This window comes from Pteronotus mesoamericanus, unplaced genomic scaffold, assembly GCF_021234165.1.
Source record: "Pteronotus mesoamericanus isolate MK-2021 breed Mesoamerican mustached bat unplaced genomic scaffold, CSHL_Meso_final contig_78, whole genome shotgun sequence".
NCBI classification, from domain to species: domain Eukaryota; kingdom Metazoa; phylum Chordata; class Mammalia; order Chiroptera; family Mormoopidae; genus Pteronotus; species Pteronotus mesoamericanus.
In genome coordinates, this window is record NW_026555258.1 from 1,694,457 (window position 1) to 1,717,965 (window position 23,509).

The 23,509-nt window shown below is 67.5% G+C and overlaps 1 protein-coding gene across 1 annotated transcript; it reads right to left on the reverse strand.

Annotated features, from left to right (window-relative positions):
• Positions 1–1,670: 1,670 nt before the first annotated feature.
• LOC129079174 (ficolin-1-like) lies at positions 1,671–7,560 on the reverse strand. The gene is made up of 9 exons (XM_054584150.1): positions 7,436–7,560; positions 6,146–6,259; positions 5,309–5,362; positions 4,647–4,718; positions 4,219–4,251; positions 3,700–3,827; positions 3,172–3,301; positions 2,365–2,499; positions 1,671–2,161 (listed from the first exon to the last, which is right to left on the reverse strand). The coding sequence occupies exons 1-9, from the start codon at positions 7,536–7,538 to the stop codon at positions 1,914–1,916; spliced, it is 1,017 nt and encodes a 338-aa protein (XP_054440125.1). The 5' UTR covers positions 7,539–7,560; the 3' UTR covers positions 1,671–1,913.
• Positions 7,561–23,509: the final 15,949 nt, after the last annotated feature.

Here is a 23,509-nt window from a genome sequence, read left to right on the forward strand (position 1 = left end):
GGCTCTTTCTAGCTGGGCTCTAGAACATTCTCCCTACGGCCTTGGCTCCCTGGACGGCTTATTTTTCCCGCCTGCACAGGGCTCCGCTCTCTCCAAGCCCTTCTTTTCCTGGGAGCCCCTGGTCAGAGGGGGCAGGCGCACACGCTGCTGGCGCTCTGGCTCTCAGACCTTCCCTGGAGCCCCAGAAGACCTCCGTGGAACTGCCTGCCAGGCGATCGGAGGTAAAGCTTCTTTTAAAAAGATCCTCCCCTGAGGACATTTCCATTGCTCTTAGCAAGAGAGGACGGGAGAGAGAGAGAGAAACATCGATCGGTTGCCTTCTCACAGATGCCCCAGCTGGGGATCGAACCCACAGCCTTTTGATTTACAGGACGATGCTCCGACTCACTGAGCCACCCGGGCCAGGGCTGGGGGCAACACTAGTACCCAACGCACCTCCTCTGTCCTCCGCCCGTCCGCTGCCTGCCCGGCCCCTGCCACCAGCCCCAGAAGCTCCAAGCAGCACTGTTCTGACAGCAGCTTCCGTTGAAGTCGCGTTCGCGGTGACGGCTGTGGGCACAGCCCCTGCACTGCCGGGCGGGGCCCTGGGACGCGAGGACCACACGGGTTGGCCCAGGGCCGGGGGCCTCTCCACTGGGAGACGGGAGGGGGCGCCGCGGGCCCATCCTGCAAGGGTCTGCACAGGCCCTGCCAGCGCCCGCTGCGCTTGTCCCTCCATGCGGAAGCCGGTCCAGCCCGACAGGCCGCGGGGCAGCGCTGGAGGGAGCTGGGTGCCCACGGGGGTTGCCTGCCCCACGCTACGGGGAGGCGCCTCACCCTCCCGGCGAGACTGGGGGCCCCTCCGAGGCGCACTAATTCACCTGAGCTCCAGGGAGGGTTTGCGCCCCGGGCGCCCCCGGCATGGGGGCTGCGGGCCCGGAGCTACCTGTCTTCAATAGCTAAGTGACCAGGGCGTCCAGCGACAGCAGCGGGGAAGACCAGCGTGGCCTTTCCCGGCCCCGGGGGACGGGGGCGCGGGCATGAGGGTGTCGTCCGCGGCGGACGGTGGCGGCTGCCGCGGGAGCGGGACGGAGGCACCCCGCAGCACCGTCCTGCCCGCGGAAGGGGCGCCCCCACTTCACGCCCCGCTCAGACGAGGGCCGCTCGGCCCTGGACCCTGCCGCAGGGCCAGGCCTTGCCCTCCGCCCGGCGCTCCAAGGCACCCGCCTCCCGCCTCGGTGCATTTCAGTTTTCACTTGGAGCGGGATGTGCGGGACCACAGCTTCCTCTGCGCCACGTCTCCCGGGGACCGGGGCCTCGGCGCACGGATCCGTGGGAGGAGCCGGAGCGGCCAGGGGGCTGGAACCGGGACCGGACACCTGGTTAGTAGGGACTGTAGGTCCTGAGGTGTCTCTGTCTCCATGGCTCCGCTCTCCCTGCAGCAGGAAGGCTACCGGAAAGAGCAGATCGCAGCCATAGGCCACAGGGAGGCGACCGAGGCTGGGGGCCCTTGAACTGTGTTGGCACGCAGGCACCACGGGCCCCGCTTCGCGGACGCCTGTCTTAGGCCAGCAGACACTTCCTAGACCAACACCAGACACGCTTCTGTGCTACGTCACAGCGGCGTGGACGGGCACACAGACGTGGGCCCCCAACGCAACGCGACCCCGGACGGCACCCAGGATGTGAGCGATGCCTTTATTGAGAACGTGTGCCGTGGGCGGCATGGGGGACGGGGTACTGGTCACTCTGTCCTGGCAGGCAGGAGGGAAAGGGCTGGCAGTAGGTCAGGGGTGCAAGGCTGAGGGTCCCTGAGGAGGGGCGGGGAGCAGGATAAAGTCCTTCATTTCTCTGAAGAGGGCGACACGAGGCTGCGTATGCACTTCCTTGTAGGGCGCAGGACCTGGGGGAGACGCTCCGGGAGCTCCAACGCCCTAGGCCCGCCGCACCTTCATCTCCGACACCTTGTAGCTGTAATTGTATCCTTTTCCCGTTTTCCAGTTGATGCCATTTGCGTAGCTATCGTGCTCGCCCCCAAGGTAGCGACCGTTGAGGTTCGACACGTGACAGTGGTTGTACCACCAGGCCCCGTGGTACTGCTCCGCACAGCTCGAGGGGTTTTGGTCATTGTTTTGGTCCTTGGTGGAGAAGGCCTGGTTGTTGTGGCCCGTCAGGGAGTCACCTGCTCGGAGGGAAAGGGAGACATGTACACACAGCGCTGGGAGGTCCCGGGAGCGGGCCCAGGCCGGAGCTGCCCGCTGCGCTGAAGAGCCCGGCCGAGCCGAAGGGAGACGCTCACGTGGCCCGGGGACACCGGCTCCGCCCATGCGGCGGCCTCCGCGTGCCCTCGGCCGGCCTGCGCCCCCCGCGCCATCGGACACGCACCCGCGTTGCCCCCCGCGAAGGCGCCCAGCTCCAGCTTGTACTTCTCGGCCTCGCCCCCCATCCTGAACGACTGGTACTTGGCGAACTGGTAGTTGCCCTGGAAGTCCACGAGGTCGACGCGGAGCTCGCTGGTTCCTGGGGACAGAGCGCTCAGGGCCCAGCCGGAGGGCACCCCTGCCTCCCGAGCTTGGCGACAGGTTTGGGCAGCACGGGGCCTTGGCACCCGAGGCACAGTGCCTCAGGGCCACAGGGCCAGCCCTTGGTGAGGGCCAGAAAGGCACCGTGCCTCCCGGGGGTGCTTCGCCGGGCCCCAGATCCCCGACGCGAGGTCACTGGAGGACGGTGGCACCCCCAGGCTGTCGTCCCCACCCCCCTCCCGCCCCGGCAGCGGCTGTGACTTCCTTCACAGCCAGCGTGGGAAACCGCTCCACCCTCCGCCTGGGAGGGCCGGCGGGGGGCCCGGCCTCGGGCCGGGGGCAGGCAGCAGAGGACGGGCCGCCTCAGGGGGCCCTGGCAGGTGAGCCCGGGGGTGAAGAGGCGGTGCTGGCTCCACGCTGCTGGGGGGGCCCTCGCGGGCGGGCAGGGCGGGGTGGGGGCCGCCTCCCTCCGCCCGAAACCCCGCTTAGGGGACAAGGGCTGGGCGTGGGGGGAACCCCGATACTCCACCCGCCCTGGCGCGAACGTTCAGCGTCTAGGAGGACATAGGCCCCGGCTGGGCCCAGAGAGCACGAGAGCTGGGGGCGCGGCCGTCTCCTCTCCCCCGCGGCCCCGGGCTGAGGTCGAGGCAGGGGCCCGGCCGCGGCCTACCCTGGGCGGTCAGGGCGTGGATGTTGTCGTTGCCCAGCCAGAACTCGCCCAGCTGGCTGCCGAAGCCCTGCTTGTACGCGGCCCAGTCGCGATAGAAGTCCACGGAGCCGTCGCTCCTCCGCTGGAACACCTGTGGGGGCGGGGGGGCGGGGCACGACCCGTGGTCACCCAGCAGGGCCGAGCGACCCGCGCGCCTCCGCTCAGACCCGGGGCAGCCAGACGGTGCCCCCCACCCAGTGACACAGGAGGGGTAGAGGCTCAGAGAGGGGGCTGACACGCCCTAAACCGCACTGTCCTCGGGGACGGGGCTCCCGGGGCCGTCCTGCACCCGGGGTTCACCCCACCATCTCTCTGGCTCCCTCCGTCCTCGGCAAAAGCGGGGGCGGACGAGAGAGGGGACTGGGACTGGACAGTTGGGCACAGGCCACGAGCGCGGGCCCTCTCGCCAGGCCGACCCTGGCGGCGAGAGACCCCGACGCAGCGGCCCGGCCCGCCCGCCGCCCGGCCGCCCGGCCGCCCGGCACTCACGGTCCAGCCCCCGCCGTCCGTGTCCATGTCGCACAGCACGGTCAGGGGCCGGCAGTCGGGCAGGTAGATGGTGTGCCAGCCGCTCAGGAAGTGCCCCCTGGTGAGCAGCTCCTTGCAGTTGCGAGGGCCTGAGGAGGGGCCGGGATGTGGATGGCGGGGCCGGGGCAGGGGCGGGGCCGGGGCAGGGGCAGGGGCCGTGAGCGTGTGCGTGGGCGGGGACGCCTCCCAGCCTGGGACCCACAGAGCCCGCGCCCCGGGGCACCCCCACCCTGGGGCGCCCCGTGTGTGTGCCCAGCTGCGGGCCTTCCGGGGACCGGTGTCCGTGCCTCCAGGAGACCTCCCTGGGCCACACGAGAGCCCTCTAACGCGCGCCGCCTCCTCGCGACGCTAAGGGTGAACGCGGCCGAGGGCCATCGGGGCCCTGCCCAGCAGTCGGTGAAGCTGGCCTTCTGGTCGACCCCCCGCCCCCAGCCGGGAGCAGGTCCCGCTGAGGTCCGAGGCAGGGGCACGGCCAGTCACCTGTGGCGCAGGTCTCGGACTGTATGGAGTCTCCTGCGTGTTGTGAGAGAGGACACACGTGTTCACCCACTGGAAATCAGGGTCCCCGACCTCCTCAGCCCCACTGGCTCCATGGACCCCGACAGAGAACGATCTTCCCAGGACACGCGGCGGCCGGCCTAAGGAGCGGGTCCCGCCCTCTCTTTCCGGGGCGTCGGGCCACGCCTGTGCGAGTCGGCGCCGCCGCATCTGGGCGTCGGGGCCGCGGGTCAGCCCTGCCCCCCAGGTCCACATGGCCCACACACCCCCCGACCCCTCACTGCTGCCCGGAGGGAGGGGGATGTGAGTCCCTCCCCCAGGGGACCGCACTGGGCACGGCTGCGGCCTCTGGGGGGCCCTCCCCTGCACAGAGCCTGCCGGGGGCCAGGGCGGCGGGTACGGAGGCTCACCTTTCTCTCCTCGTGCACCCTTCTCTCCACGTGCACCCTTCTCTCCGGGTGCCCCCATCTCTCCGCGGTCACCTGGAAAAGACGGGACAAGAGGACAGCTGATGCCAGGACTTCGGGTCTGTGGGACACCGGTATCCACTCTGGACACCACGCACTGATCTGCTGCCCCACGGGCGCGTGGGACGGGCCGTGAGTCCGCTGCTCCCAGCTCATCGCTCAGTCAGCTACGAAGGCGTGACCGTAGGCGTGACCGTGCCGGGACCTCCACGGGCGAACGGGAAGGGCGCCGTGAGCCCCGGTTCCTCCCCCGGCCGCGGGGAACTGGCCCGCCGCCCGTGGCCCCGGACCTGGGACTCAGTTCGTGCCCCATGTGCAGGCGCCTTGGTTGGAGCACGTGACAGGGTCCCTCTGGGCCTCTGTCTCTCTCCCGCCCTCCCTCCCTTCTCTCATTCTCTGTCTCTCTCCGTCTGACCCCGTCTCCTTCTCTCTCTGTGTCCCCGTCTCTCCAGGCTGTCTCTCTCGTCTCCCTGCCCCGCTCGTTCTGGCCCTTGCTCCGCTCTCACTGGTGGCACCTCTTTCTCCCTGTTCCACCCTGTCCGGGCGGCCAGGGAGACAGTCCCGGGCCCCCACCCCGGGGGTTTTGGCCTCTGCCGCGCGGTTACCTTTGGGCCCTGGCGGCCCCGCCTTCCCAGGTGCTCCAGGGGAACCCCGTTCTCCTGCAAATTCCAAACACGCAGCCTGAGGAAAGCGCGTCCGAGCCCTTCTCCTTGGGAACCTTCCCAGGGTGAAGCCTGAACGTCCCCCCAGCCCCGAGGTCCTCGGCGTCGCGGCCCCGGCACCGCCCGGAGGCGGACGTTTCCGGCGGCGACACAGCACCCGCGGCTCGGTGCAGAGCGGGACGGTCCGGACTGGGTCCCAGGGCGTCGGCCAGCGCCTCGGCGTGCCTCCTGGGCTCCAGCCTTGGACCTCTGGGCAGCGGGCCCAGGTCCCTCCGCCTGCACAGAGCTCTATAGCTGGCCAGGGACCTGGGACGAGGAGCACGTCCTCGGAGGCCCTGTCACCAGGCCTGCGCAGGACGTGGCGAGCGCCCGAAGCGGCGGTCCCCGCGGGGGCAGCCTGCTCCGCTCTGTGTCCGAGCCCCTGGGCTGGGCCCTCCGTGCGTTCGGGCCGGCCCTTGGCCTCACGCGGAGGCCCCCGAGCCCGGACGCCTCTTCGAAGGCGCGTCCTGCCTCCAAAGCGATGTCGCCAGCAGCTGGTTTCCCTTACACCCCGCAGGCCTGGCAGGATCAGCACCGGGTCAAATAGTCCGTGGAGACCGGCCCATGTGGGAGCTCATAAAATATTAGGGGCCCGGCTCTTATTTTCAGGCCCCGGGTGGACGCTGGCTCTGAGCAGGGCAAGACCCACGTCGCCCACCCCGAGACCCGCGGGGACGCGGACCCCCCCGGGTCCCCCGTGGCAAGGGCGAGAGCTCGCGGCCCCCCGTCCGGCGCGCTCACCTCTCCCTCCAGCGGCGCCTGCCTCTCCCTTGGGCCCCGCGGCGCCGGGCAGCCCCGGGCAGCCTCGCAGGATGGTGAGCTTGTCGGCACCCTCCAGCCCCAGCAGCTTCACCTCTGCAGGGAGCACGCGGGGCCGTCAGTGCGTCCGGCCCGAGGCCCCGCCCGAGGGCGTGTGCCTCGGCCCCACAGGCACCTGGGTGGTGGGCCCGGAAGTGAGGTGCCCGCCTCTGCCCCGGGCCCGTCCGTCCTCCCCTCCCCGGGGTGCCGGGCAGGCCGCGCCGGGTGCCGGGCGGCGCCCGGCCTGGCGTCCTCCCCGCCCGAGGGGAAGGGGCCCCCGGGGCCGGTCCTGGGGCGCGTGGCCCGTGCCTCGGGGCCCCTGTGCCTGTCTGCGGCCTGGGGCCCGGCCTCAGGCTTCGGGGAGGAAGGCACTAGCTCGCGCCCCGCTTCCAGGTCTCAGGGTCATCCTGACCTTTAGCAAGAGCTTCGTGCATGATGGGTACTTTCAATGAAGGGCCAATGTGGTCAGGGAGTCGGGGGGTTTGGGCCCCCCCTTTGATTGGGCCCGTGACCTCGACCTGCCCTAGCTGGGAGGGGTCCGTGGGCACAGGGCCAGCTCGGCAGAACCGGAACCGGAGATCTGTCCACTCCTTGAGTTTAAGTGTGTGGATCCCAAACCTGAATGGACCTCCAAAGAGATGACCTGGGGATTTGGGGTGACGCCGTGCCCTCCCGGGGCACCCGCTGACAGTCTCCCTCTCTTTCTCTTTTCCGTCCCCCCAAGAAGCCCTGCGGTGCTGGGTCTGCCCCGTCCACGTGTGGTCGTTCTTGGTGGCGTCCGCTCGGGCGCCGGCTGTCCTCAGCCACGGCCTCTCACCGCCCGTCGGCCGCTGGACCTGCCACTGGCCCGGAGGGAAAGGGAGACCCCGCCCCCTGCGGGCCCTCAATTTACTGAATTGGATGCTCGGGTTGTGGGCCAGGCCTCTGCACCTGTAACCCCCAGGTTAAGGAGTCTCGGGGCACCTCCCGGGGGCCCTTGCTGGCCGAAGGGAAGGACATGTGCCTCTTCCCAGCGGCACGGAGACCCGGCAAGCCCCGGGGGCCCCTCTCTGGCCTGGGGTCAGGAAGGCCTGGACGCACCGCTGCCACTCCCCCTCCCACAGGGCGCCCCCCCGAGGGGACGTCGGGCCTCATCAGAGGACAACCGTGTCGAGGCCGCACCCCGGGCGCCGCACACGCCCCGTGCGTGGCGTTGGCCGCGACCCGGGGCCGGGAAGGGCCAGCCCGTCTCACCTGGGCAGGTGTCGGCCGCCTGCGCAGCCAGGGCCTGGACACACAGGAGCAGGAGGAGCTGGCCCGCAGGCCCCAGGGCCAGCGCGGCCCTGCTCAGCCCCATGCTTTCTGGTCTTTGACTTGGAAGAGGCTTCTAGAACAGAGAATACCAGCCCAGCCCTGGGCCTGTTTCTCAACTCCCCTGGCGACGCCCACTTCCTGTGAGCTCTTTCGTGGCGGTGACTGGATTGAGAAGGGGGTTTCCTTCCTCTTGGGCCCTGCCCAGATGCCCGGGGAGCCGGCCTCCCTTCCCCGAGCAAGGACACCTGTGTGCCTGCAAGAGAGCCCCCAGGGAGCAGGGTCTGATGCCCTCGGGGTGTAAGGGTGGCCCACCCCGCGCCCCCTTCTCCTGGCCCAGCTCTACCCAAACCTCGCCCCCCACCCCGAGGCCTTGGCTGGGGGATACGGAAGGCAGACCGAAGATCTCTCCCTCCCTCCTCTGGTTTCCAGAATATTCAGGTTCCGAGCCAGTCGTTGGTCACTACACAGGGAAGAGAAAAAGCTCCAAGCGTGTCAGCACCGGCCCGTGGGGCGGGTCGCGTTGTTGGAATTTCACAGGCGGGGAGGCCGGTGTGTCCTGTCCCCCGAGCCCCTGAGGCCACACCCCGCATCTTGTCCTGTGAGCCGAAGGTGCTCAGCCTCGACGCGCTGCGGACATCGCTGAGGGGGTTCTGGGGATGCGTGGAGGGGGACGCCTCGGAGAGGGGGTACCCAGAGCTCAACATTCCTCTGGGCCAGTGTGGGGGCGGCAGCCCAACCCCTCGAGGTCCCCAAGGGGGAGAGAAATGGGGGAGCCAGGCCAGGGCGGTCGCAAAAGGGGCGCAGTGTCAAGGCGGACAGGAGACCTTAGGTCCACTGCTTGGGCACCGCAGCGACTCTAGACTTTGCTTCCACCTGTTGAGAGCGAGCGGAACAAGCCGGTGGCGTTGCCGCAGGGGCCAATGAGTGTCCCCTGGAGCACAGCGTGTCCCCACAGGCCGTCCGGCGGGGGCGGGGGCGGCGCTGCGTGGGAGCAACCGCTCCTGGCGGCAGGTGGGGCGGGGACAGAGCGGGCAGGCAGGCCTGTCCGTGCGTCTGGTCGGGTGTCGACAAGGCCATCGGGGAGGGACTGTACAGCCCTAAGAGCATGTGGACTTCACAGCATGAGAGGGCGCAAGGTTTTCACAAGTTCGCAGAGCGACCGATCGACACCGTGTGGTCCATGGAAGTCATTCAACTTCTGGCTCCTGTCCCACGAGGCGTGAACAGACAAGCCGTTAACGGAGACATCGGCTCAAAGGCGTAGCCACATCCACCGTGTGGGAGCAACGGAAACCTGAAGAGGGGTTACTGCACCCGGGGCCTCTTTTTGCCAATCCCCAAATACAGCGGAGGGGCTGGCCGGTTACTGGGACCGCCCTGCAGTGCCGAAGGTCAACGCTGAGGTCCAGGGCCTGTCCGGGGAGCGGAGTGGGGGTGGAGTCCAGGGGGCTGCTCCCTGGGCATGAGGGTGAGGCTCCAGGAGCCGGTCTGACGGGGACCGGAAGGCACTTTGGGGACGTCTAAGGGTCCCCAGGTGCAAACGCAGCTCCTAGAACCCCATCGAGGTTTCCCTGCGTCACTCATGCCCCAGGGTCCTCGCTGGCACCAACGGAAACCTTCCCCCAGGGGGAATGGTACCGTCCCAGGACCTCGATGGCCTGCAGGGCGTCTTGTCTCCGTGTGTGACCTCAGCCACCCTCCCTGCGGGCTGAACGTATGGGGGCAGCTGGGCAGGGACGGTCCCGCTGCACAGGGGGGCCCCCTGACTTCAGCGTTCCCCAGGGACAGGGCCTTTGGAGACCCTGGCAAGAGGCCCTGAAGGAAGCAGAGAGGCCCACGCCTTCCACAGACAGACTCGAGGGCGTGCAGCGGAGTCCGGGACGGTGGAGGGGCCGCCGGCGGGCACCAGGGCTCGGCCTGCAGCGACCTTTCCTTGGACAAGCATCGGAGTAGCTGCTGTGCCAGAAGGAAGCAGGGCGGCCGCCACCGCCCCTGGGGATCCAGGTCCCTCAAAGGGCCTGTGGCGCTGACCTGTCCCGCCGGCGCCCAGGCGAGCTGGGGCCGCACCTTCCCAGCGCAAGGCTCCGCCCTTGAGGGAGGCAGGAACGGTGTCCTGGCCCAGAGGCCTGGCGGGGGATGCGCGTGCCCCTGGGCCTCCGAAGCCCCTCCACAGGTGGGCCTTGGAAGCAGGTGAGGGTGGGTCCCCGCCCGGGCCAAACACTGGTTTTCCTCGACTTTCCACCTTTCTGCCTCACCCTCCCAGCCAGGGGACAGGGTCCTCCGGGACGGTGTCAGCCAGCAGAGGGGAGCCACCCAGGCGGAGGGCTGGCCCCCTTGTCCGCTTCTGGGGTCTCTGGGGAAGCCCGCGGGCTGTGGTGCTCCCCGGAGCCACTGCCGACCCCGGCAACGGGCGCCGAAATGGCGGCGGGTCCCAGCCAACCTCTCGCCCTCCCGGGTTCCTTTGTCGCTCCCTGTCCTGATGCGCCACCCCGGCCTCTCCTCCCCTGCAGTGGGTTCAGGGGTCCCTTCCCACGGAGAGCACGTTCTTGCAGAGCGGCCTGCTGTGTGCACGGTGACCTGCCTCGCACGGGGTTGGCCCCGTGGGCGCCGCGAACCCTCACTGCGACTACACAGCGCCGGGCTGCGCTTCGGTCGCCGGGGATGGTCTGTGTCGGAGGAAACTGGAAGGTGTGGCTCAGGAGGCAGACAGCCCCCCGGACGCCCTGCCGGCCGCGGCCCGAGGCGCCGGCCCCGCGCACACTCTCAAGACAGCTCCACGGAAGGGCCCTGCTCGCCCGCGTCCTATTTTAATGCCTTAATTGAGCCCATGAGCCCCAGAGCACAGGGAGAAAACAAACCTTGCCCTGTTATCCTCCCGGTTGCACAGGAGAAAGGTCAGTGCTGCCTTCTGGAGACTCGGGGGGAGAGTCTCCGGAGGCAGAAAGTCTGTGTGTGTGGTGATGGTGGCTTAGCGTTGGGTGTGTTTTAAGGCTTGTGAACAGACTGCAGAAATCCAGAGGCGTCTCCCCCATGTTAGACCGGCTCCTCGGGTCCCTGCCCCGCCTGCTGGCCTTTGTTTGCAGTCCACGCTGCTCCCGGTCTCGCCGCCACGCCGCTGCCCGCTGGCCGGCGCGCGGGGAGGCCAGGTCGGGACGGGCACGGACCGCAGGACCACACGACCGCAGCCAGGCTGCGCGCTCCGGGGCTCTGGGGGCCTGGCCCCTGCGCAGGCACGTCTGCTCTGCCTGAAAGGGCGGGCCGAGGCTGCCTGCGACGTGGGCTCACGGCGGTGGGTTTCATTTTAAAACTCGCGTTAGGGCGGGGCCGGCCCTGCCGAAGCGTCCCGGGGAGTGGGCAGGATGCGTAACACTAACCGCAGACGCACGTTGCTACGGGAGAAGGACTGGAATGAAAGGGTTACGGTACGTAAGCGCCGTCTCCTAGCTTCCCTCACCCCCAGACATCATGTGGTCAGCAGGCCCTCTGCCCAGTGGAGGGGACACAGGGCCGGGACACACAGAGCTTCCTTCCGTCCCCCCAGCGCCCCTAAACCCGGTCGTCCCAGGGACAAGACGTGGCCGAGGGCAGGCGGGCAGGCTTGCAGACCCCCAGCAGCACGGTCCCGGCTGGGGCTCCTTCTCAGCTTCTACAGGGGACAGCTGCCTGGCGGGCAGGGAGGACCCAGGCACGGCCACAGAGCCGCCACTGCCGTCCTGCTCTGTGCCCGGGGAGACAGGGGAGAGCATGACCCAGCAACTCCAAGGGAAGGATCCCAGGGAAGCCTTTGATTGGCTGGCTACTGGCCAATCACCATGATGGAGGGAAATGGGGTCGTGCTGCCCTGCCAACGCAGGGGACCTTGAGCAAGGCCCGAGCAGGCTGGCCAACGGGGCTCTTCTGCCTGGAACGGTCCCCGTGTCAGCAAAGTTCCACGCCCCAGGAACCCTTCGGTCCTTCGCACTCCAGGGGGTGGGTCCCTCTAAAACTCAAGACTCCATCTAGCAATTTCCGAGTTTAGTGAGTTGGGTGAGGACGTTATAACCTGTTTTTCCGGCATTTCATTTGGAACGGTTTCCCACCACGTGTCTTAAGAAGAGACATTCAAAAGGGAACGACAAACAGGAACCGAAACAGGGTCAGAGGGTGTCCTGCGGTTTTTCCGGCCAGGAGCAAATCCCCACCCACGTACTTGGTGAAACAGAAACCACCGCTGGGGCACCGGAGTGCCCCCCCCGCCCCCCTCCGGTCCGCCCCTCGGGAGCGCCAGGTTCCTCTTCCCAGGGCGGCCGGCCCGGAGCAGCTCAGGACATTTGGGGGTAACGCGTGCTTTGGTGCCCGCCGCCGCAGTGTCTCCACACCGCACGTCCCCCCACGGAAAGCCGGGGAAGCCGCCGCAACAGCTCCCCTTCCTGATGGAGGTGGCCCTGGGTCCGGGCCGCCCAGACGCCTGGACGCTTCAGGTCCTCCCCTTCGGGACCAGGGCCCAAGCCGCCCCCCTCCCCCCAGCCTTTGACCTGCACAGATGGCAGGGAGAGCGCGTCTCGGCCGCCCCCGTCCCTGTGAGCCTGCCAACGGCAGGAGTGTCCCTGGAGGTCGCCTGGGTGCGCTCCAGACACCAGGGGCTGCCGGGAGGAGGGCCCCCGCCGACCGCACCGTCCGCAGGCAGGTGTCAACCCCGCTGACGTAAAGAGCACCCGCGATGACATGCGTGGCGCCGGGACAGCACCAATAACTTCACCGTCTCTCCTCACCCTCGAAAGCTGGGGGTCGGGGGCGGCCCTTCCTTCTGCTCTGTGCATTGGAGGGGCTCGAGGGCTGCAGCTTTGGAAGAAGGAAGACCCTGCCTTTTCCAGGTCACAGCCGCTGTCCCCCAAGGCCCCCCCCCTCCCAGCATCCAGCAGCCTCATGGGGCACTTTCCCTGGGAGGCTCAGATTTCAAATTAGGTTTGCTTCCTCCAGCAAAATCTCTGGTTTAGCTCAGCTGAGTAGACGCAGAAGATGGCTTGATTAAAATAATTTACGTTCTCTCTTAAAGACTGGCGAGCTTCCCCCTCCCGGAAGGCTCCCCCTCCTTCTGAACGCACATGGCTACTAAGGTGGGTGGGCGCGGGGGCGGGGTGGAGTCGGGAGGGAAGTGATTGAGCCAGGACACCTCCCGCCCCCACGCCGGTGCCCCCCCCATTCCTCCTGCCCCGCCCCACCACGGCTGGGGGAGCGCGGCCTGCAGGGCGGGGTCGGATCCAGGGGCGCTGCCGGGCCCCGCCCTCCACTGTGAGCTGGGTCTGCTGCTAACTCCCGGGACTACCTGCCAGGAGTGAGGGGGGCTCCACCTGGAATGAGCTGGGGGCGTCCACGCTGCCCCTCCTTGGGGACAGGCTTCCGGAGGGGCTGAGCACGCTCGCCGCCGGCCCGGGAGGAGATGGTCCCGATCCTTCCTTACAGCGGCCTAAGGGGCTTTTTGCGCCTCAGGGCCCCCAACCCCCGTCGGAGCCGCGAGGCCATGGCCTCTGAGGGGCTTCGGCCCTTTCTGCCCCTGCCGCCTCCCTGTCTCTGCCCAGAATCCACCACAGGCCCTGAGGTGCCACCATCCCTCCCGAGAGGGGCCAGAGCGACTCATTCGCTGGCCTGTCGGTGATCAAGCCCCCTCACAGCTGCGGAGCTGCTGCTGCGTGAGGCTGTCTGGGGATGAGAATCCTCATCACCACCGAAGCTCTTCTGGGCTGACCGTTAACCCTCGCGCCCCACGCCCCCGAGCCGGAAGCGCCGGTCGCAGGGAAACTGAGTCAGGCACGCCTCCTTGTTCCTGTCCCCTGGTGTGGCCTGGAAATAGCCTGGTGAGACACGCTCGGGGTCCCCTCGTGCATGCGGCACCGGCTGGCGGCTCCAGCCTCATCGGGCCAGATTGCCGCAACCTGTAGAGGGTTGTTTCAAAGGAAAAGGAGGCCTCCTCCTGTTGGTCCCTGCAGTGCGCTGGCCATTCGTGGCTGTGCTCTCGGAGCAGGTCCGGCGGAGTCCGCTCAGCCCCAGTGCCGCCCGGCCCGGTGGGGACACACAGCGACCCAGACAGCCCGTCCTGCTGGGCCGGCACGTGGCGGCGGCAACGGGAGGCTGTAAATAACGTTCTCCGAGTGCGCAAGACAGAATTCTTATTATTCTTCCCCTAGGTCTTGGAACGGGCGATAAATTAAACTTTTCTTCTGCTCTCCCCACCCCCACCAGCTGACACAGAATATGGAGCGGCCACCCTGCGCTTGTCATTGAGGACGAACGGTGGCCTGTGTGTGGCAGGGAGGGAGGTTTGGGTGCGGGGGTGGGCGGGGCCTGGCGGGGGCACCGCAGGGTGGGGTTGGGGAGCCTGCTCCGAGCCAGGCTCCTCTCTGATGGTCCTGCGGGTGGGTGGTCTCCCACTCGCGGAGGGCTTGCCCTCCAAGCCCAGAGGCTCTGCCACCCAGGCTGGGGCCGAGAGGGGCTTTCTGGGGCGAGCCCCGCTTCTCACTGCTCTCCGCCGCTGCTGGCTGCGGGCAGACCCAGACCGCCCCCCGCCGACGGCCTCCCCCGGGGGCCTGTGTGCTGAGCGAGGCTCGTGAGGCGGCAGCAGCACCGGCCCCAGGCCCCCACTGGGGAAATAGAGGCTGTGGGCAGATCTAGGATCTGATCTGGACCTCAAAGAACCGGGCGATCCTCCTGCACCACAGGGAGACTGAGGCACGGAGTGAGACAGGGATGCACCCAGCCCCCGGGGGATGGAGTCCCACGCTAAGTTCTGTCAGGCCCCCCGGCCATGCCCTGGAGGGCTGAGGAGCCAGCCACCAGCAGGTCCAGCTGGGGGGCACCAACACGGCCTGCACCCCAGGCCCCCGGGACCCCCACACGGCAGCTGGTCCGGGGGCCCCCCAGGCCTGCAGCGGCGGGGCCTTCCCCAGAAGACGTCCAACTCGGCCCAGGCGACCCTTCGCTCCGAGAGTCCCGGCCTCCTTTCCGGCGTCAGGAGGGCCTTGTGCCCGGAAGGACGATTGGACACCCGGCCTTGGCCCTCTTCCCGGGCCTTGAGTTTAAGTCGGGCAGCAGGGGGTGCCATCAGGGGTCAGGAACAGGAGGAAATTTGCCCCCCACCCCATGCACCTAGTCTCTTTCGAGGGTTCATCCTGGGGCTGGAGCTGGGCTGGGGAGGGGAGGGGGGGAAGGGGAGGGGAGGGGAGGGGAGGGGCCCTGCCTCAGAGTCACTGTGCCCTGGCCCATCTTCCACCCCTGGGAGGGGGTCCGCCCAGGCTCCCCTGCACACACGGACACGCTCACGCGCTCCTCGGCACGGACGCTTACATGCGCGCTCATGTGGGCTCACGCCCAGACTCACACACATACACATGCACGGTCATGCCCACATGGGCCCCTCCTGGGCCCCGCAGCGTGGACACGGGTCCCCGAGCAGAGCCGGGGAGGCCTGGGAGCCCCCCTGCACCAGGGACGCAGACCCTCCCACCCTGCTCTGCTCGGCAAAGGTCACTGGTCTCCGAGGACGCTGCGGGCAGCCACCGCCCTGCTCCCGCCCTGAGGGGAGCAGGACACGGAGGAGGAACCGCGGCCTCGGGAAGAGGGAAGGGAAGGAGGCTTGAGTGCTGGCAGCTGCCTGCGTGCGAGGGGACCCGGGGAAAGCTTCCTGAGTTCAGGTGTCAGAGTCCTTCCCCCGCCCGGGCAGGAGGCTGGGAGGCGGCCGCTCGCTGGGGACTCCGTGCGGAGAAACCCACACTGCACACGTGTCCCCTGCCACCGCTGACCCCGAGCTTTGAAGTCTGCGCCCCAGGAGGCAGTCACCGCCTGGGTGGCACCTGCCGTACCCGCCATGGCCGGAGGCATAACATTTCTGAGATCCTTTCTCCTCGTAAAGTCTTAAAGAATCAATGAGAGTGACAAGAGTCCACCAGGAGCCCCTTGAGGTGCCACTTCCCCGGCAGTGGCTAAAATTTAAAATGGGGCTGCTGTCCACCTTGCTGTGTGTCGTGTGTGTGTGTGTGTGTGTGCAGGTGTGCATGGGTGTGCACGCACACATGCGTGCCCTGGCCGCCCAGCCTGGCCCCCGTGGGCTTGACCCGATGCCGTGAGCCACCGCAGGCAGCCTGGCCGCAGGCACCGGGGCTTGGTCTGTGGGCTGTAAAGGGCAGGGCCTGTTCTGTGCCTTTCTTTCAGCCGCCGGCCCTGGCGCAGTGGCAGGAGCTGGTGGCAGGGGCTCCGGGAGGCTGTCGCTCCGGACAGAGCCCACTGGGAGGCCTGAACTCGGAGGGCGGCTGCCGGTCAGGAAGCGGGGGCGGCGGGAGCGGCCGGGAAGGCGGCACCTGACGCGTAGCTTCACCCCACGGCCCGGGGCCTCAGCACCAGGCGACCTGCTGGAGAAGCCTCGGCGCCTCGTGGGGAGCGGCCTGGCACACCCGGCCCTCGCTCCCCGCCCACGTCGCGCCCACACCGCCCTGCCCCCGGGAGGCAGACGCTTCAGGGGCGTCTCCGGGGCGGAGTGAGAGGGCACTCGGGGACGGCCCCCGCTCAGGACGGCCCCCGCGGCCGCCCTCCCAATAAGCGGCAGGTCACCTGTGCCACCACCCACTGCCACAAACTCATCGGATTTTTAAAGGCCACGAAGGCCCATGAAGGGCCTTCAGGACATTCGTGTACAACCGCCGGGAGTGGGGGCGGGGGCGGGCGGTGCCATGGGCCTACGTGACCCACCAGGAAGCTAGTCGCTCCCGTAGACGCTGTGAGGGCAGCGCGTGGCCCGAGGGGGCTTCCAGGCCCCTGTCACCCCTCTGAGACAGGCCGCCCTGCCTGTCCCGCGGGGCAGTGTGTTTGAAACCCGAGCCGGGCCTCGCTCTGCGCCTCTGTGCCCGGGAGGCCCGGGCCCCGGGCCTGCCACCCCCCCCACACCCCGGATGGGCAGGCAGCGGGGGCTGACGGGGGGGGGCGCTGTGCCGGGCGCTTTCCACGTCTGCGCTAAGGCTGCCGTTGCCCTCGCAGGCGGGGGTGCCGGGCCCAGACAAGGTCAGTCACTTACCTTGGATCACGCAGACGTGGCTGAGCTCAGAATCAGCCCACAGGGTCCTGAGCTCCGGAGCGGGACGTGGCTGTCACAGCGAACAGGCCCCACGACCCAGAAGGGGCCCCCAGCATGAGTTACGTACACAAAGGCCCCCCCCCGCTGTCCGACACATGTGCACATGTCCCACGGTCTCACACGCGTGCACACACATCCCGTGGTCTCACGTGTGCACGTGCACACAACCCCAGCATGCACAGCGCACACATCCCACTGTTTCACATGTGTGCACACACCCCACGGCCTCTCACACACACATGCACACACATGTCCCACAGTCTCATACGGATGCACTGTGCACACACCCCACAACCTCACGTGCTTGCGCACACATCCCGCGGTCTCACACGCAGGCATGCGTGCACACCATGGCCTCTTACACGTGCACCACCTTTTCCCTCTAACTCATCCTGGGACGGAACCGCTCTCCGTGTCGCCTGAAATAAAATTAGGAACTGCCCGCGCGGGGCGCTCACGCTGAGAACAGTGTTCCAAATGGGGACTAATTGGCCACCCAGGGCCGGGCGCTCGCCGTGCAGTGGAGCTCGCCGGTGTCAGATGGGGAGATAAAGCCGCTAAAAAATGAGATCGGAGCAGCTAATGAGGGCCAGTCAGCAGGCCGCGCGGCACAAAACAGGGAGCGTGGGCCCTGGGACGCCACCAGGTGGGCGGCGGCCACCGGGGGCGTGCTCGCCGGACCTGGGGACGGGCCTCCTTGGCCCTCCTGGTCTCCGCCCGCCTATCGCTCAGACCTGCCGCGGCGGGGGACACGCCGGCCCGCCCCACAGAGCCCGCCGTCGCGGGCTGCTCAGCTGCGGGCATGGAGCACAGGGACGGCGGCTTGAACACCGGACCGTTACTGTCTCGCGTCCTGGTGGCCGGAGGTCCGGGACCCAGGCCGGGCTGGCTCCTCCTGGCTCTCCCCTGGGCTCGCAGACGTCACCCTGTCCCCATGTCCTCACATTACTTGCTGTCCTTCCTCTATTGCATCTGCACCCAAATTCCCCCTTTTAATGAGGACATCGGTCACCCTGGGTGAAGGCGCGCTTGCATAGCCTTACCGTAATGACGATGCCAGCCAGACCCAGACCCACGTTCGGCCGCCTTCTGAGGTCCTGGTGGTCAGGACGACACAGCGGGCTCTGGGGGACGCCGTTCAGTCCCAAACACCGTCCTCGGCCATGTGCTTCTTCGCTCAGTCCTGGTTTCCTCCTTCACACGTTCAGGGAGCCCGTGCCGGCTGTGTGCTGAGCTGGAGCGAGCGGAAGCCGCCGCTCGCCGCGCCCAGCGTCCAGGGGATGTTGGGACAGAGCCCGAGGGGGCCGAGGGGGCCGTAGCACGCGGAGCGACCCCGGCCCCGAGCTCAAGGCAGCCGTGGGTGACGGCCCCTCGGGACGGGCGAGGAGCAGGCTCCTCATGTGTCCTTTTGCTCAACACCGAAGCCCTGGGCAAGGGTCGGGCAGGCCTGGGGGGCCCCGCGGCAGGGAGGGAGGGGCCGCCCCGAGACTTGAGAGCAGGGTCGGACTCGAGCGCACCCAGGAGGCCACCCCCGGCCTTGTCTGCGGCCCCTGCTTCCCTGAACCCTGTGCCCCCCTCTGGGCAAGTCCTTGAGGGGTCAGGAAGAGCCGCAGGCATGGAAGCTCCTCTTACTGGTCGAGTCTTCCAGGTGGACACGTGTGGCCCTCAGCTTGGGGGGTCGCAGTGTATGGGAGCAACCGGTGACCCTGAGCTTCTCCCTCAAGAGTGACTCCATGAGGAGCCGGCAGAGGACACATGAAGTGGCCGCCTGAGCTGCCCCACGCCCCGGCTGTCCACACCGGAGCCGTCCCACGCCCTGGCTGTTCCACGCCATGGCGTCCCACGCCCGAGGCCACCTGTCTCTGCGCCTCAGGCTCTGCCCACGCTGCCCCCCGCCCGCCCCCCTGCAGCTCCGGGAGGCAGAGGGTTTCCCAGAGCCCTCCCAGGGGTGGCAGCGGGCTCTTGGCTCGGTGAGAAGAGCTCATCCAAATGGACGGGGAACCGTGAGAACGGTGTTCGAGCAGCCAGATGGCGCGCATCCTCCGCGGTCACTGGACAGCCGCCTGCTAATGGGCCTTCCTGGAAAGGCCACCTGGGGCGGGTCCCGATGTTCCGTGATGGCGGAGCAGCCCTTAGACGCCTGAGGCGGCAGCCGGACAAGAGCCGACTTCCCAAACGCGCCCTCTCCCTCACTGTGCAGGGTGTGCGGGGTGCCGTGAGCGCCGGGCCCAGCCCTGCCAGTGCTCAGCGGTCGCAGGCCCCAGGCGCCGGCCAGCCCTGCCCTGCGTTTACTGGCCGGGGCCCCTGAGCGGGGACGGTGGCTGCACAGGGCTTGGTGAGCAGTGACACCGGAGGTCCGGGTGGGACTCCCCCGCTGGGGTGCCCGGACCCACGTCCTTGTCTGAGAGAGGAGGCTGTGGCGGTCCTGGGGGCTCTTGAGAGGCCACCTGAGGACAGGCCCAGAGGACAGCCTCGGAGCAGGACACGCCGAGGTGACAGCGGACACTGTGCCCCGTGCTTCCCAGCTCAGGAAGGGCAGCACGGGGCCGCCCGCCGGCCAGCGACCCCCTCGCCGAGCCACAGCCCATGTCCGAGTCGCGGGGTCCGCAGCTAGGAGACCGGGGGCAACGCGGGGCCTCTCTCAGAGCCCCCATGAGGATGGGGGAGGCGCTGACGTGACCCAGCTGAGTGTCCCCCCCCGGGGGACGCCAGAGGGAACAGGAGAGGCCGCGCAGCCCACCTTGCGCGGAGCGCCACACTTGCCTGTCACAGCACGCACACCTCCGTTTTGTCCTCAACTTTCAATGACAAACCACACTGCTGACTCTCCACGTTCATCCCAGCCGCCCCAGCTGCCTGAAGGCGGATTCCCCCTTTCCTTGGGGCCGCGGGGCTCCCCTCCCCGGGCCCCCACGATGACAGAAAATTCTTCCTTCAGTTATAAAAAGCGTGTCCGTGGGCAGGCACCGGGCCTGGCGTGGGCAGCCGCTGACAGCCTCCCGGAGACGGGGCGGTAGAACAGCCAGCCTGCCGGTGGGACCGCGTGCCCTGCCCCCCGCCCCCCCGGCCACCCCCTCCTGGCCCCACCCACCAGCCTGCTCAGGTGAACCCGCCATTTGATGGGTCGTGGGAGGAAGAGCTGCGGGGAGGCAAACTTAACTTTTGCGAGTCCTGCTTTCTCGATATTTTAAAGATCTGCAGTGCCAAATTCTGATTCCCTTTTCTTGCAAATAAAAAAGACAAAATTGGGATGATCCTCTATTATTCGACCTCACAGGACGACTTCTAAACAAGCCAGCGTTTGCTACGTAGTGGGCAGGAGGGTTAGACAGGAGAAAACCAAGCCCAGCTTTTGGCAGAACGCCGGAGCCTGGCTGGTCCCCTCCTTCGCCTCCGAGTCCGGTGTCCCCAGGGTAGGAGGGACGAGGCTCGTCCGGACCCCAGAGCTGCCGCCCTGCCTGTGCAGAGCCCGCACCCTGCCACCCTGCCTGAGACCACGGCTGCATCTGCTGCCGCCGTGCAGGCCAGATGCTACCCTGCCAGGCCTGGTGGCTTGGAACAAGGGCTGTGTACTTACCGGCTTCTGCTCGGCAGTGGAAACAGATTGGACACTCGCCTCTGTCGGCAAAAACCAAGCCGGGGCAGCTGCCGGAATCAGGGCCCCCGGACCCCTGGAGGGGCGGGGCAGGGACGCTGCTGCCCCTGTCCCCCCGCTAAGGCCTCTCCCACCATCGCCCCGTACCCCCAGCCGCCGGGGCCCCCAGCGCTCACGGGCACCTGGGGCTCCCCCTCCAGGCCCAGGGCTCCCCGCACGTGTCCTCTGCGGGTTGCCCTCCAGTCTCACTTGACTGTGATTCACGGAGGGTACGGCCACGTCTGTTCCAAACCCACCAGTGTTCACGGATTGTGAATGAATGAGCGAAAGAGCGGATGAACCTAGGGGCCCCCTTGGGCTCCGACAGGCGGGTGTCCATCCCGTCCCGGCAGGACTACTCCGGGGTCGCAGGACCTGGGTCGGTCTTCTGCCTTCAGCCTCTGCCAACCTGCGTTTCATAATGAGGCGACATTAAGCCACACACAGCATCTGTCTTATTCAATTAAAATGAAGTTCCTCACGGAGACACCCGAACGTGCCTGAGCTCTGGGCGGCTGGGTGTGGCCGGGGCTCCTGGAGGCTGGGCGGTCGGGCGGGGCGGCTGGGCCGGCCCCTCCGACCTCCACGCCGACCTCAGGTGTAGCCAGGCGCTGCCCTCCCTGACTCTCCCGACCCGGGTCGGGGGCGGGGCTGGCGGCGGCGCGGGAGCATCTCAGGTATTGACTGGAGGAGCAAGGGCGGGACTGTTTATCATCCAATTAACGGTGTCAGCGGAGCCATTATTTAAATGGCCAGCCACACGCGTAATCAGTCCTTAATGAAACAATAATTGCACTTCCTGGTCGGGTCGGTCGCTGAGAGCCCAGGCTCCCCCGGAGGCCCCTGGAGTGAGTGATGGGCAGGCAGCCCTGCTGCTGCGCCCCGCCACGGCCCGGCCCTGTCCCCGGCGGCCCGGCGCCGCTGTCAAGGAGGACAAAGCCCCCCCCCACCCCGGGCCCACACCTGCCCCGGACTGCTCTGGCCACCCGCAAAGGCGGGAGGCGCTTGGGGCCCGACCGCAGGGAGTTGGGGCGTCACGGTCGTCTCCCAGGGCAGCAATCTCTGAGCCCCAGTTTCCTCGCCTGGAAGAAGGGGGTTGGGGGGATGGGCCCAGCGGGTGTGGCCGCGCTCCCGCGACCTGTGCGCCTGCCGCGAGCTCCCGAGGCCGGGCAGGCGCCACGCCCCACAGACCCCCAGTGTCTGCAGCGGCGGGGGCTCTGTGCTCCTCGCTGCAGGCGGGGGCCCCATGCAGACCTGCGGGCGTCCGCAGAGCCCATGGACACGGCTTCTCTTGCGGACGCCAGTGTTGACCGATGACCTAGGAGGATGAGAGATTTTTTAATTTTTTTTTAAAGATTTTATTTATTTATTTTAGACAGAGGGGAAGGAAGGGAGAAAGAGAGGGAGGGAAACATCAGTGTGTGGTTGCCTCTTGCGTGCCCCCTATTGGGGACCCGGCCCGCAACCCAGGCTCGTGCCCTGACTGGGAATCGAACCTGTGACCCTTTGGTTCGCAGGCCGGCGCTCCGTCCCCTGGGACGCACCAGCCAGGGCAGGGTGAGAGTTTTAATCCATTTAGTCCCAAGCTCTTCCCTTGCCCCGAGCCAACACCCACTGGGCCAGGGCCCCTGGGTCCTCGTCTGGGCGACGTCCCCAGGGTGCCTTTGAGTGAAGGCAGCCTCCAGGGCCTGGCTCTCGGTTCTGCCGACAACACCGCCCCTCTTCCTCCCACGCGGCGGACCCACCTTGCTGCCCCGAGCCCGCGCCGGCCGCAGCGCCCTGCCCCACGGTCCCTCTCCTCCTCCCTGAACGCGCCACCGCCCACGACGGCCCGCTGTCTCCCCGTGTGCGCGAGGGTTCGCCGGGCGCGTCCCGGGTCCTGCCTGGCTCCCGCACCTCTCTTCCCTCATTGGCGCTCATACCCCCTCCCCTGAGAGAACTTTGTCGGTCTCATTTGTTCTTTGTGTGTGTGTGTCTTGTTTGTTGGTCTGCTGCTTTAGCTCCCAGCATGCAGCTAGCGGTCTGGCTGCGGCCTGGGGGAGAGCCCCTCCCCCGGGCGCTGGGGGAAGGCGGGGATGGGGTGGGGGGGAGGCGTTGCCCCAGAAGCCCCCCCCCCACACCTGGGACAGCCTCCCGCCTGGAGAACCCGGGGCCCGTCCGGAGTTCCCCCTCGTCTCCCCACCCGATTCCGCAAACAAACCGTTCATAACTCATCTTCCAAAAATGTACCTTTCACGAATAACCGCATTGACGTGACCCCATTGGCTTGGACGCTGTTAGCTTTTAGCGCCCCACACATCACAGCTGGGATTTAAGAGCTGATTGCGAGCCTGGCCTCCTGTCCCTCTGGCCCTGGAGGGCGGCGACCCTGACCTGGTCCTTCTGCACCCGCCTCCCCGCGCGCAGCCACAGCTGCATTAAAGGTGGTGAGTGCCCATTTGCGGAACGAGCGTTTCCCGAGAAAGCTTCCCTTGGCTGGAGCAAATTAAAAATTAACGTAGCTTCCAGCCAAGAGGAAGCAAAGGAACCTCTTGAGACCACGAACGAAAATAACCCTCAATGAAAAACGAACAAAAACATACTGGAAAAATATATCAACCATGATCCAAAGGCGCCTGACAACAATATAAATACACCCCGAACGACGTGAACAAAGGAGGTAAGCCCTGTGGTTGCTCCAGCTTGTTCTAGAAAGTTCCCAGGTAGCAGCAGGAGGGGCCTGGAGGAGCCAAGTTCTGTCAAAGCCAGGGGAATGCAGCTGGGGGTTCAGGGAGGCACAGGGTAGAATCCCCAGAGAATTCCAGAAACCAGTGTGAGTCAGCACCCGTCTGTGCCCAGGGGAGACACCACCCAGGAGGCAGGACAGGGGAACAGTCCAGGGGACAGATGCAGGAGAAGGACGTGCCCATCAGCCAGAGTGTGGGACCCCCGAGTCAGAGCCAAACACCCCGATGAAAAGCCGCGCTTGTTGTGAGTGAACACGCCAGACCCGGCCAACGCCGGCCTCTGACCCACCCACAGGAAGGCAGAACCAGGCGAAAGGTGAACGGACAAGAAAGGGCGCGCCGAGCTAACCCTGGCCGCCAGGAAGCCGGTCTGACTACCTTGATGTAAGACGACGACGGTCCCAAGCGAAACTATCCCCAGGGATGAAGGACCTTCGGTCCTGACAAAGGAGTCAGTTCACGAGGCAGCATCGGAATCCCCAGCACCGAGGCGCCTGATGACACAGCCCCAGGAGCACGCAGAGCCGGAGCGGACCTCCTGCAGCGGGGCTGGG

Bases quoted from the DNA above. Each gene is read 5' to 3' on its own strand.
- LOC129079174 (XM_054584150.1), bottom strand. From the start codon at position 7,538: ATGGGGCTGAGCAGGGCCGCGCTGGCCCTGGGGCCTGCGGGCCAGCTC. The intron at 4,719-5,308 runs GTAACCGCGCGG...CGTCTTTTCCAG, and splicing joins GGGGCCGCCAGGGCCCAAAG to GTGACCGCGGAGAGATGGGG. The intron at 3,302-3,699 runs GTGAGTGCCGGG...CCGCCCCCACAG, and splicing joins CGGACGGCGGGGGCTGGACC to GTGTTCCAGCGGAGGAGCGA.